The sequence below is a fragment of the Asterias amurensis genome, chromosome 8 (genome assembly GCF_032118995.1).
Source record: "Asterias amurensis chromosome 8, ASM3211899v1".
NCBI lineage: Eukaryota > Metazoa > Echinodermata > Asteroidea > Forcipulatida > Asteriidae > Asterias > Asterias amurensis.
In genome coordinates this window covers 9,150,886-9,164,131 of record NC_092655.1, presented here as the reverse complement: position 1 = coordinate 9,164,131, position 13,246 = coordinate 9,150,886, and the positions used below count along the sequence as shown (strand labels likewise).

The window sequence follows — 13,246 nt, the reverse complement described above, 5'->3', positions numbered from 1 at the left end:
GTCCTGGTATAACCACTTTGGTAATAGGGCGTGGTAGTCCTTGGTGTGGTGACTTTTGTTGTTAAGTCCTTGGTGTGGCCACTTTGGTAAGGGCGTGGTGATCCTGGTGTGACCACTTTGGAAAAAAGGGCATGGTAGTCCTTGGTGTGGTTACTTTTGTGTTAAATCCTTGGTGTGACCACTTTGGTGTAAGTTTATCCTGTTTTTTTATTTACGTGTTAATATTTACATGTTAATATCCCTTATACTGTATATTTGATGTAATGTTTTTTTTGTAAATCTTTTTATCTTCTACAATTGGAGGTTTTGACTGGTGTGGCCACTTTGGTAAGGGCGTGGTAGTCCTTGGTGTGGCCACTTTGGTAAGGGCGTGGTAGTCCTTGGTGTGGTCACCTTGGTAAGGGCGTGGTAGTCCTTGGTGTGGTCACCTTGGTAAGGGCGTGGTAGTCCTTGGTGTGGCCACTTTGGTAAGGGCGTGGTAGTCCTTGGTGTGGCCACTTTGGTAAGGGCGTGGTGTCCTTGGTGTGGTCACCTTGGTAAGGGCGTGGTAGTCCTTGGTGTGGTCACCTTGGTAAGGGCGTGGTAGTCCTTGGTGTGGCCACTTTGGTAAGGGCGTGGTAGTCCTTGGTGTGGTCACCTTGATAAGGGCGTGGTAGTCCTTGGTGTGGTCACCTTGGTAAGGGCGTGGTAGTCCTGTATAACTACTTCGGTAATAGGGCGTAGTAGTCCTTGGTGTGGTTACTTTTGATGTTAAGTCCTCAGGTGGCCACTTTGGTAAGGGCGTGGTGTCCTTAGTGTGGCCTCTGGTGTAGCATGGATTGATTGTAGACGGGGTTACGATGGTATTTTAAGGTTGCACAAATTTTGAGTTTAATTTGAGGCTGACAATAGGTTTGTCAATAGACTATACATGGTTTAATTTTGGGTACACACTTGTACAGTTGTGGTAGTGCTTATACCACTTACATGTACACAAATAATTAATAGGTGGACATGCATAATCATGCATGGGTTAAAAATGGTCATCAAACAGTCATGATCACAACTTTGGTTTAACTGCTAGTTTAACGTAATAATGGATAGTTCACGCTGGCATTCATGGTTTTCGCTTGGTAGGCAGTGTTGTCAGCATGTTGTGCCCTATGTTTTGGCGCAGGCCACTAGGTATGTTGCATTGGCAGGCCTTGTGTGCTGTGTGTGGTTTCTTTGTGTGCGCTGTCGTTTTTCTTGGGGCGCGCTGTGCGCGTTTGGCATTTTTGGTGGGAAAATGACAGGTTTAGTTGGTGATCTAAGGTTATGTCGTAAAATACAACAGGTTTTATTGCTTCATTATATCAGCAGTTTAACGTTTAGCAGGTACAGGTAATATTAATCTTAAATGATTTTGGCAATTTCATGAACAATGGTAATTCCAAGTGCTACTTTTACCAGACCATTGTTCGTGCCAAATTGAAAAAATGCAGATGTTTATTACCGTATATCATTAAAGACCTGCTTGAAAGAAAATGTCAAGTCGTGAACTTTGCTGAATTCCACTTAAAATGTTTTCGATGAATAAGGAAATCGAGTCATATGATTATAAATAGGATTCAATTGTGTAAAAAAACAATCATTTTGTATGCCCTTGTCCAGAGCTTTTCTGCGAGATTTGCGAAAAGCCCGTTACATAATCACTCTCAAAACGTCATAAGTAGATAAAGCCGCTTTGTTGCAGCGTGGATGTATAACAAAGCAAACTCCCACAAATGACGTCAGCGGCATTGTCCTCAACGGCAGAAGTGTTTTTAGTTTTTTACAAAAACCTTTAGGTAGGGGCCTGATTTTTTACTCGATAATTACGAAAAGTTCAGAAATGTACACATATCAAAACTACATTAAAATGGTGAACAAGTGCATTATAAACAAGTAAAAATACCATTTCCGTTGAAAACATTCCGCTCAGGTAGCTGTTTAAATTACACCATTTAATTTATGTAATGTTAGATTAATGCCTCTTTGTATCGTTGGGGTTATATGTGTTTCCTCTTGTGTGTTCCAACTTTAATAAGGGGGACGAATTCTAACTTAAAACAATAAGTACTTTAGTTACTTTTTATAGTGCCCTTCGGTTTTCGTTGGGGCTACAGTCGTTTTCCCCTTAGACTTTCCGCTTTGGGGAACAATTACAAGTATTTAGTTAGATTCATATTTAAGTTGATACTTTTTGTTTGTTCATGTACAACGGTTTGTTATTTTGTAATATTAACAAGGCAATGTGCGTTTGTGTGTTCAATTGCGGAGGTCCGGTAGTGACCTGTAACTCTTCCCGGTGTGCTCGTTGGTCCCGGGGTGTCATGTTTTGTTGTAGTGGTACAGTGTTTTATGTGGGTATGGACAAATGAGTCCATATTGTTTAAATGTTGGTAGGGCATATGGTGCCCTTTGGTTGGCCACTAGGATGGACTCGGTAAGTTCATTTGTATTTGGTTGGACGTGGTGTCCATATTTGTTTTGGGGACGAAGGTAGTCCTCAAAATTTATGTCGTAATGTTTTGGTTGATGTGTGTCTGTTAGCCGGTTTGCCCTGTGTTTGGTATCCGGCTCATAACCTACTACTAATCTACTTAGGGGAACATTTCACAATTTGGTGTGTGAATAAATTTGGCTTTTAAGCTGTGGCCTAAATCAAACTACTTTTGCTATTGTTTAGTCTGTAATGTGTCTGAGTATAAGTATAAGGGCCAGGCTTTGTTGCGCCGCCATTGCCATATTATTTTAAAACAGCCACAGGCTTGTTTACGTACGTCGGCGAGCATGTGCGAGTGCTTGCAGAACGTTGTGATTGACATCGCAGCGAGAGTTAATAGGTCAACCAGCAACCAATGAGGACGGGTTTTTAGTAAACATTAGCATAATGAGCTCCGCCCTTAGTTTTGGCAGATACAAAACCATCAAGGCACTACCTTAGAAAGTACTCATGTACTGTACCGTACAGATGGTACATGTGATGTACCTGACATGAACAGTACATGTATGTGTATACATACACTGTACACGTATCATGCACACTTTGTGTTATTTGTGTTATGTATGTGGGCATGTACATGTAATGTGCGCTGGCTGAATTCAGTGGGTACTCGGATTATGCAAGTCACGGCCTCTGACTGGAGCGCCTTGATCAAGGCTATACTTGCATGAATTTCAGTGTATTCTGGTAAAACATAGTCAACAAGTTTAATAAACATTGTTTTCTCGTTGCTCATTCTCTGACAGAATTGACATTGAAATAGTGAATGAATTTGAACCTGCACTACATGTAACTTCAGGAAACTCTTCTACTGTGCAACTTCATGAACAAACACAACTCATCATGCCTCCAGAACCAGTCACTCCTAGTTTGCCAATTTCTGTAAGATTTATTGACTTATTTTGCTTTCATCAATTGTTCTTTTTACTTTGCTTTGAAAACAGTGCTTTTATCGCTTACGTCACTTGCTTGTTGTATTGATTTTGCTCCCTTGCTTCACCTACCTTTTCAACTTTGCCAACTGCGGGTCCTACTACTTGCCGTCAACTCGCCGTCAACTCACTTGCGCCGTCAACACGCCGTCAACTCCTCCAATATACATTTAAAATCCACAAAAGAAACATAGAACTGTACAGTATCAGCTCAAAGAGAATTTGCGTAAGTTTTTAGGTCATATTTCGGAAAAAAAAATTATTTTTTGTTTCTCATGAAAAAATTGTCGGCCGCCATGTAAAACTGTCGGCCGCCATCTTGCTTTTTCACATTGATAAGTCTTGGCTCAAGATGCCATTGATTGGTACTTTTTTTATCAACACAAAGTCGTTTTTGTGAATGAATTTTTGACGGCAAGTCGGTGAGTTGACGACAAGTAGTAGGACCGCCAACTGCACCTTACTTGTTTACTTTTATTCAGTTATTAATATCTTTATTAATGTTTTTGGTCATATTTGTTTTTTAATTTTCTTGTGTCGTGGTTATTTGTTGCTAGTCTTTGGACAGTTTCTTATTTGATTCATAATTTCCTATTTTCAATTTATTGTTTATTGGTACCTTGGTTTGCTGGTTGGTTTGTTTGTTGGTTCATTGGTTTGTGGTTCATTGGTTTGCTGGTTTGTTGGTTCATTGGTTTGCTGGTTTGTTGGTTCATTGGTTTGCTAGTTTGTTTGTTCACTGTTTGCTAGTTTGTTTGCTTGTTAATTGGTTTGCTGGTTTGTTGGTTCACTGGTTTGCTAGTTTGTTTGTTCAATGGTTTGCTGGTATGCTCGTTTCATTGATTCAAATTGGTTTGTTTGCTTGTTCATTGGTTGGTGGTTTTCTGGTTTGCTGGTTCGTTGGTTTGCTGGTTTGTTGGTTCATTGGTTTGCTGGTTTGTTGGTTCATTTGGTTGCTGGGTTGTTGGTTTGTTTGTTCATTGGTTTGTTGTTTGTTTGTTCATTGGTTTATTAGTTTGTTTGTTCATTGGTTTGCTGGTTTGTTTGTTCATTGGTTTGCTGGTTTGTTTGTTCAGTGGTTTACCGGTTGTTTGTTCATTGGTTCGCTGATTTGTTTGTTCATTGGTTTGCTGGTTTGTTTGTTCAATGGTTTGCTGGTTTGTTGGTTCATTGGTTTGCTGGTTTGTTGGTTCAAAGGTTTGTTGGTTTGCTGGTTTGTTCATTGGTTTGCTAGTTTGGTTGCTTGTTCATTGGTTGGCGATTTTCTGGTTTGCTGGTTCTAATTTGCTGGTTTGTTGGTTTGTTGGTTCATTGGTTGCTGGTTTGTCGGTTCATTGGTTTGCTGGTTTGTTGGTTCAATGGTTTGCTGGTTTGTTGGTTTGCTGGTTTGTTTGTTCATTGGTTCGCTAGTTTGTTTGCTTGTTCATTGGTTGGCGATTTTCTGGTTTGCTGGTTCGTTGGTTTGCTGGTTTGTTGGACTGTTGGTTTGTTGGTTTGTTGGTTCATTGGTTGCTGGTTTGTCGGTCTGTTGTTCATTGGTTTTTATTTGTTTGTTTGTTCGTTGGTTTACCAGTTTGTTTGTTCATTGGTTCGCTGGTTTGTTTTTTCATTGGTTTGCTGGTTTGTTTGTTCAATGGTTTACCGGTTTGTTTGTTCATTGGTTCGCTGGTTTGTTTGTTCATTGGTTTGCTGGTTTGTTTGTTCAATGGTTTGCTGGTTTGTTGGTTCATTGGTTTGCTGGTTTGTTGGTAAATTGGTTTGCTAGTGTGTTTGCTTGTTCATTGGTTGGTGGTTTTCTGGTTTGCTGGTTCGTTGGTTTGCTGGTATGTTGGTTCATTGGTTTGTTGGTTTGCCGGTTTGTTTGTTCATTGGTTTGCTAGTTTGTTTGCTTGTTCATTGGTTGGTGGTTTTCTGGTTTGCTGGTTCGTTGGTTTGCTGGTTTGTTGGTTCATTGGTTTGCTGGTTTGTCGTTCAGTTGTTCATTGGTCTGCTTGTTTGTTTGTTCAATGGTTTACCGGTTTGTTTGTTCATTGGTTCGCTGGTTAGTTTGTTCATTGGTTTGCTGGTTTGTTTGTTCAATGGTTTGCTGGTTTGTTGGTTCATTGGTTTGCTGGTTTGTTGGTTCAATGGTTTGTTGGTTCAATGGTTTGCTGGTTTGTTGGTTTGCTGGTTTGTTTGTTCATTGGTTTGCTAGTTTGGTTGCTTGTTCATTGGTTGGTGGTTTTCTGGATTGCTGGTTCGTTGGTTTGCTGGTTTGTTGGTTCATTGGTTTGCTGGTTTGTCGGTCTGTTGTACATTGGTTTGCTGGTTTGTTTGTTCAATGGTTTACCGGTTTGTTTGTTCATTGGTTCGCTGGATTGTTTGTTCATTGGTTTGCTGGTTAGTTTGTTCAATGGTTTGCTGGTTTGTTGGTTCATTGGTTTGCTGGTTTGTTGGTTCAATGGTTTGCTGGTTTGTTGAATTGGTTTGCTGGTTTGTTGGTTTATTGGTTTGCTGGTTTGTCGGTCTGTTGTTCATTGGTTTGCTTGTTTGTTTGTTCAATGGTTTGCTGGTTTGTTGGTTTGCTGGTTTGTTTGTTCATTGGTTTGCTAGTTTGTTTGCATGTTCATTGGTTGGCGATTTTCTGGTTTGCTGGTTCGTTGGTTTGCTGGTTTGTTGGTTTGTTGGTTTGTTGGTTTGTTGGTTTATTGGTTGCTGGTTTGTCGGTCTGTTGTTCATTGGTTTTTATTTGTTTGTTTGTTCGTTGGTTTACCAGTTTGTTTGTTCAATGGTTTGCTGGTTTGTTGGTTCATTGGTTTGCTGGTTTGTTGGTTAATTGGTTTGCTAGTGTGTTTGCTTGTTCATTGGTTGGTGGTTTTCTGGTTTGCTGGTTCGTTGGTTTGTTGGTTCATTGGTTTGTTGGTTTGCCGGTTTGTTTGTTCATTGGTTTGCTAGTTTGTTTGCTTGTTCATTGGTTGGTGGTTTTCTGGTTTGCTGGTTCGTTGGTTTGCTGGTTTGTTGGTTCATTGGTTTGCTGGTTTGTCGGTCAGTTGTTCATTGGTCTGCTTGTTTGTTTGTTCAATGGTTTACCGGTTTGTTTGTTCATTGGTTCGCTGGTTAGTTTGTTCATTGGTTTGCTGGTTTGTTTGTTCAATGGTTTGCTGGTTTGTTGGTTCATTGGTTTGCTGGTTTGTTGGTTCAATGGTTTGTTGGTTCAATGGTTTGCTGGTTTGTTGGTTTGCCGGTTTGTTTGTTCATTGGTTTGCTAGTTTGGTTGCTTGTTCATTGGTTGGTGGTTTTCTGGATTGCTGGTTCGTTGGTTTGCTGGTTTGTTGGATCATTGGTTTGCTGGTTTGTCGGTCTGTTGTACATTGGTTTGCTTGTTTGTTTGTTCATTGGTTTACCAGTTTGTTTGTTCATTGGTTCGCTGGTTTGTTTTTTTCATAGGTTTGCTGGTTTGTTTGTTCAATGGTTTACCCGGTTTGTTTGTTCATTGGTTCGCTGGATTGTTTGTTCATTGGTTTGCTGGTTTGTTCAATGGTTTGCTGGTTTGTTGGTTCATTGGTTTGCTGGTTTGTTGGTTTGCTGGTTTGTTGGTTTATTGGTTTGCTGGTTTGTCGGTCTGTTGTTCATTGGTTTGCTTGTTTGTTTGTTCATTGGTTTACCAGTTTGTTTGTTCGTTGGTTCGCTGGTTTGTTTTTTTCATAGGTTTGCTGGTTTGTTTGTTCAATGGTTTACCGGTTTGTTTGTTCATTGGTTCGCTGGATTGTTTGTTCATTGGTTTGCTGGTTTGTTTGTTCAATGGTTTGCTGGTTTGTTGGTTCATTGGTTTGCTGGTTTGTTGGTTCAATGGTTTGCTGGTTTGTTGGTTTGTCGGTTTGTTTGTTCATTGGTTTGCTAGTTTGTTTGTTCATTGGTTGGTGGTTTTCTGGTTTGCTGGTTCGTTGGTTTGCTGGTTTGTTGGTTCATTGGTTTGCTGGTTTGTCGGTCTGTTGGTTATTGGTTTGCTTGTTTGTTTGTTCATTGGTTCGCTGTTTTTTTTTTTTCATTGGTTTGCTGGTTTGTTTGTCCAATGGTTTGCTGGTTTGTTGGTTCATTGGTTTGCTGGTTTGTTGGTTCAATGGTTTGCTGGTTTGTTGGTTTGCCGGTTTGTTTGTTCATTGTTTTGCTAGTTTGTTTGCTTGTTCATCGGTTTGCTGTTTTTGGGATTCATTGGTTTGCTGGTTTGTTTGTTCGTCGGTTTGTTGATGTGTTGGTTCATTGGTTTGCTGTTTTATTGGTTTGCTGGTTTGTTGGTTGGTTCATTAATTTGCCGGTTTGTTTGTTTATTGGTTTGCTAGTTTGTTTGCTTGTTCATTGGTTTGCTGGTTTGTTGGCTCATCCAATTTGCTGGTTTGTGGTTCATTGGTTTGCTTGTTTGTTGGTTCATTGGTTTGCTGGTTTGTTGGTTCACTTGTTTGCCGATTTCTTTGTTAATTAGTTTGCTGGTTTGTTGGTTCATTGGTTTGCTGTTTTATTGGTTTGTTTGTTCATTGGTTTGCATGTTTGCTCATTGGTTTGCTAGTTTTCTGGTTTATTGGTTTAATGGTTTACTCGTTTATTGGTGTGCAGGTTTGTTTGTTCGTACTAGTTTGTTTGCTTGTTCATTGGTTTGCTGGTTTGTGGTTCATTTGTTTGGTGATTCAAATTGGTTTGCTTGTTTGGTTTGTTTGTTCATTGGTTTGATGTTTTATTTTTATTATTTTTTTTTTCATTGGTTTGCTAGTTTGATGTTTTCTTGCCCAAGGGGCGTAGTGTTTTCTTTGTCCATCTGTGTGTGTGCGTGAAAAGGTATATCCAGCTAACACATTACGCTGCTACAACATTGTGATAAGGTTAGCATTGGTCGCGTCCAAGGGGAACTTCCTCATAACATCACAGATACGTCAGAATTTCCCCATTCTCAAATTAAAAAAAACGCATTGTTGAAAAGGGTCACAATGCTGTAAACCAGATTTTTTTCACACTAAAAAAACTAAAACGAAATTTACAGTCTGACTTGTTTCAATCTTGATTTTCTGTGGGAAGACATAGTTTGTGCATACAATTTGTAGCATATGAAAGGACGTTTCCAACGATGTCAAATATATATGTGACCCGCTCTGTCGTAATGAGGAATATATCGAGTAAATTTCATTTTTGCGTTTATCATCCTAATCCAAACGAGCAAATCTCAACGTAAGCGTGAAATCTCGAAGTGTACTTTTCTCGGAAAATCGTAATGGCGACCCCCTATACAATACATACCATTGCAATGCTTGGTAAACGAGCTACCCGTCTATTTAAAACCTAAAAAAAGAGGGCGCCAAACAAAATAAATACAGACTCTCAAAGGCAATGCCTTTTTTCGTCAAGTTTACTCAACGTTGGTACAGAGCAACTACACAACGCACAGTCAAGTTTTCTCGACATTGGTAAGGAAGAGCTTGCATTTCGCGGTCGTATTGAAAGGGTTAAAGTAATACAGAATACGTTGTGCCCACAAGGTTCTCTCCACACGTATTATTTAGGTTGCTAACAAGACAATGTGCCAACGTAGTATTAAGTTATCTCAACACGTAATAATTAGGTTGCTAAGAAGAGGTTGTGCCGACATGGTATTTAGGTTCTTTCAACACATACTATTTAGGTTGCTAACAAGACGTTGTACCCACGTAGTATTTAGGTTCTGTCAATTACGGTTCTCTCAATTTAGGTTCTAACAAGTTGTTGTGCTGACGTAAGGTTCTTTCCACACGTAATATTTAGGTTGCTAACAGGACATTTTTTGTTGAGTATTTAGGTTCTCTCAATTATGTAATATTTAGGTTGCAACAAGACGTTGTGCCGAGATACTATTAAGGTTCTCTCAACACGTAATATTTAGGTTGCTTACAAGTAGTTTTTCCGGCGTAGTATTTAGGTTCTCTCAATTCGTATTATTTTAGCTTGCTAACAGGACGTTTGTACCGACGTAGTATGGTGCAATGTTCCAGCAAGGATAGACAATGTTACACATCATGCAATTTCGAGATCAGGCTTAGATGTGGTTAAATACTGCATATACATGTACAACAAAATAATCACTTATTTACTACATACATGTACATGTTAAATTTTTCTATTTGTGTAAGGAATCAATCGATTTTAAGATAAATAAAGTGAGTAAATTAAACCTTTTTTTTTATTTAAATTAAGCTGTTAAAACAGCTTAGTTCCCCCCAAAAATAATTGATTAAGATAATTGAATCTGATAAGAATTTGACCTCCATAACTACTGAATCCTTGAAACCAATCTGTAATGCTGTGTATTGAAAGGTATACAGATGCGGTGAAGGTGACATGGTAGATGAAGTGAGATCAAGAGGATTGACTGATGATTGAATGTTTGTGAGTATTACAAGTTAATTAGTAATGTGTATAATTAAAAAATATAATAATAAATTGTAATAATAACTGTGAATTAATTAATGACAAAGGTTGATGTAATGTCACACATTGGCAGTAGAAACGTTGAAATATAGTAATTTTTAAGTTGTCATTAAACAGCGGCTACAGGTAAATCTCAATATTTTAACTATACCTTTTTTGGCCAAACAGACAATCTAAAAGGGCATGGGAGGTTGAATGTTTACTACGAAATCCAAATTGGGAGTTTGACAAAATACTGAATTTATCTACAAATGTAATAGTAAGTGCATAAACACGTTAATTTTTCAAAAATCTTAGAGAAACAAGTCAGGATAGATATTGGTCTGTAATTACTAACACAACTAGAGTCACCTTTTTTTAAAACAGGGATAACCTTTGCAACCTTTAATTGAGATGGTACAACACCTGTCATAAAAGAAGTATTAATAATATGTGCAAGTGGCTCACATATGGCAGTTATTGAGCTTTTGATAATAAACATGTTTGTAAAATCGTGCCCACAACTCTTTTTGTTTTCTAGATTGTTAACTATATCAGTAACCTCATATTTATTAACTGGGGTAAAAAATAATGATTTTTTGTTGGGGTTGGTCAGGGTATCAGTAAAACTGAGAGAAGTATTTGTTTGTTGAATTTTACTTGCAAGATCCGGACCAATATTGGTAAAATAGGAGTTGAAGCAGTCAGCAATTTCATCAGGACTGGAAAATAAATGCCCGTCAGAGATAATTGTTTTAATAGTTTGTGAAGATTTGTTTTTGTTCAAAATTTAATTAATTTGCTTTCAAGTGTTTTGAATATTTTTTTTGCTTTGTCAAATTGATGGGCGTAATAGTTTTTCTTAGAAGTTTGTAAAAGGCTAGTTAGTGTATTTTTGTGTTGAATTGTAGGATTAGACATAATTTGATATTGTCGATACAGTTTATTTTTCTTAATAATTGATTTTAGAAGTGAGCATGTTATCCGTGGTAAGTTAGGTGAATCTTTACGACTTGATTTATGGTTGTGAAGTTAAGGTGGAATATCTTTTTCATACAAATAGGGTATGTTCAGACAGCGTACTAACTTAGACCCGAACGCGGGTGGTGGTTATAAAAATAAAAAACCCTTGTGTTCAGACAGCACAGAGTTAAACCCGATCCGGTTTATCTTCGGTTTTAAGAGGTCAAAGTAGACGCGACCCCCATTGCTCTAACATCCTGTTTTATTAATCAGATTCACGCACCGAGATACTGAGTGCCCCATGCCCTGGACGATCATCAGAACATATTATTGGATAAAAATGGCTCAATCGAACGCTGAAAACATTTTTACCGCTGGGGGGATATGGGCACTTAAAACAAACATGAACACGACTCTAAAACGAACAATTAAATAAACAAAATATTGATACAAACCGCCGAGAAAACTCAACAACATATTATCCATATTCCATGAAACAGAACACGTTTTATTTTTGTGTTTTATACCACCATTTCCGATTTAATAAAAACTTTTAGTTTGTACCTCAATCGATTGGAAGTTGCGATCTCCAATAGCTGGTGCTGCGATTTTTTTTCCGATTCGTTCATAAACACACACGTGCAAGTTACGTAAATGCATGTACTTTTCAGTATTTCCCCATCTTCCCAACAACGTGGTGATTGCTGGCGAAGGGAGTTTCCCCTACACACAGCCGCGCACCCATGGCAGTTCATTCTCCTTATTTGAAAGTACAGCACGCTAGTAACGGTGACAGCAATAGAAAGGCACATCCACTGGATCGGTGATGGATACTATGGGATATCAGAGATGGATCACTATGGGATGGCAGCACTGTGCATGTGAGAAGCATTAAAAAATATGCTCCTTCGCATGAAAAACAATTTCAATTCATTGTAGGACACTCAACAAAAAACACTTGGAAAATATATAAAAAAAATCAGAATTTAATAAATCATGGACGTGGGTCAGTGTTAAACTGCATACACCGATCGAGAGAGTTTCGCAAACTTGGTAAGCGGCAAGAACGTAATTTAAATACTCCGTGCTTTTTAAAATCAGAGACAACAGAAACTGTATACAAGGACTCCGGGTCCTGGGCGTGTGCGTTGAACCACACAATGGGTCGTCCGTTGTGAGTTAAAACCGGATGTCATTCTTTCCACACGCAGTGTTAAAAGATAAACCCGAACTGGTTTAGACTTAGACCACCTCGCTGGATGATTTAAGTTTGGGAGTTTAAACCTGATCCAGTTTAACCTTTTTTTGCATTCAGACGCTCAAAAGTTGAACCCGAACCGGTCTAGGGCCCTTTTTTTTTAATAACTTGGATTACGGGAATCGCCGCCCGTGTGTGCTTCCTTCTGCACTAACTCGTGAGCTAGGAGCCGGTGTACGTCCGTGGATTAGTAATAAATCATGGGCCTTAAATCACAGAGATTTTGTCTTTATTTCAATTTTGTTCTAACATTTGTTAATTTGGTGAAAGTCTGACTTTTTGTTCGACACGGTTTTAAAAAAAAATTAATAAATTTTTTTCAAGCCAAAAATGTTAATAATTTAGGGTCGCGGTGTAACTAAAAGTAGGGGCCAATCAGTAACCAGAAACCGAACATTTTGTTAGGCCTAAAACACTGGCGACATTCATTCAGTGAGTGGTTGATTTTATCTACATAAATTGTGTATATATGTACGTGTTTTAGAAGCCGCCCGCGTGCATTTTTTTTTTCTTCTTTTTTTTTTTCCCCCTGCCCGATTTTCTGGGCTCGTAATCCCCCCCCCCCTTTTTTTTTTTTTTTTTTTTTTTTTTATTCCCCGCCCCCCGCCTGTTTTTTGTAGCTTACAAATCCGTAATCCAAGTAATCAAAATAAAATGGCTTAAGTTGAGTTAGACCAACTTTAGTACGGCGTGTGAATGTCCTCATAGTTAAACTTATTAATAAAGTCACTAAATGACTCTCCTGGTCATTGCAACAGAAAGCATCAGCCCAATTTGAGGCAAATTGGTCCTTGTTAAATTTCTGCACATTTGATTGGGAGAAATTACGATTAGAAAGATGATTATTATAACTACCAGTGCCACTATTGGGGACATTGGAGTTTGGGGACTGTATATACATAAAGATCGGTAAATGGTCTGAAATATCAGACAATAAGATACCTGATTTGGTACAAGGTAATATGTTACAAAATAAGTTATCAATAAGAGTACCAGAGGTATCTGTAATACGGGTAGGCTTGTCAATTAATGGGAGGAAGGTGTTGGTAGCCAGTAAATCCATAAATGACTGGGAACAATAATTTAAATAATTGAGTAAACTGATGTTGAAATCGCCTGAGATAACACAAGGTGTGTTGTTGCAGCTCATGCTAGAACAAATATTTTGAAAAGTGGTCA

General features: G+C 38.5%; 1 protein-coding gene across 1 annotated transcript in view; it reads left to right on the top strand.

Moving 5' to 3' along the window:
• LOC139940815 (meiotic recombination protein REC8 homolog) overlaps positions 1-13,246 on the top strand; it is a 418,728-nt gene that overhangs the window by 176,170 nt on the left and 229,312 nt on the right. Inside the window, exon 9 of the mRNA XM_071937199.1 lies at positions 3,253-3,388. Coding sequence (XP_071793300.1) covers positions 3,253-3,388 — 136 coding nt within the window. The remainder of the gene's footprint in view (positions 1-3,252; positions 3,389-13,246) is intronic.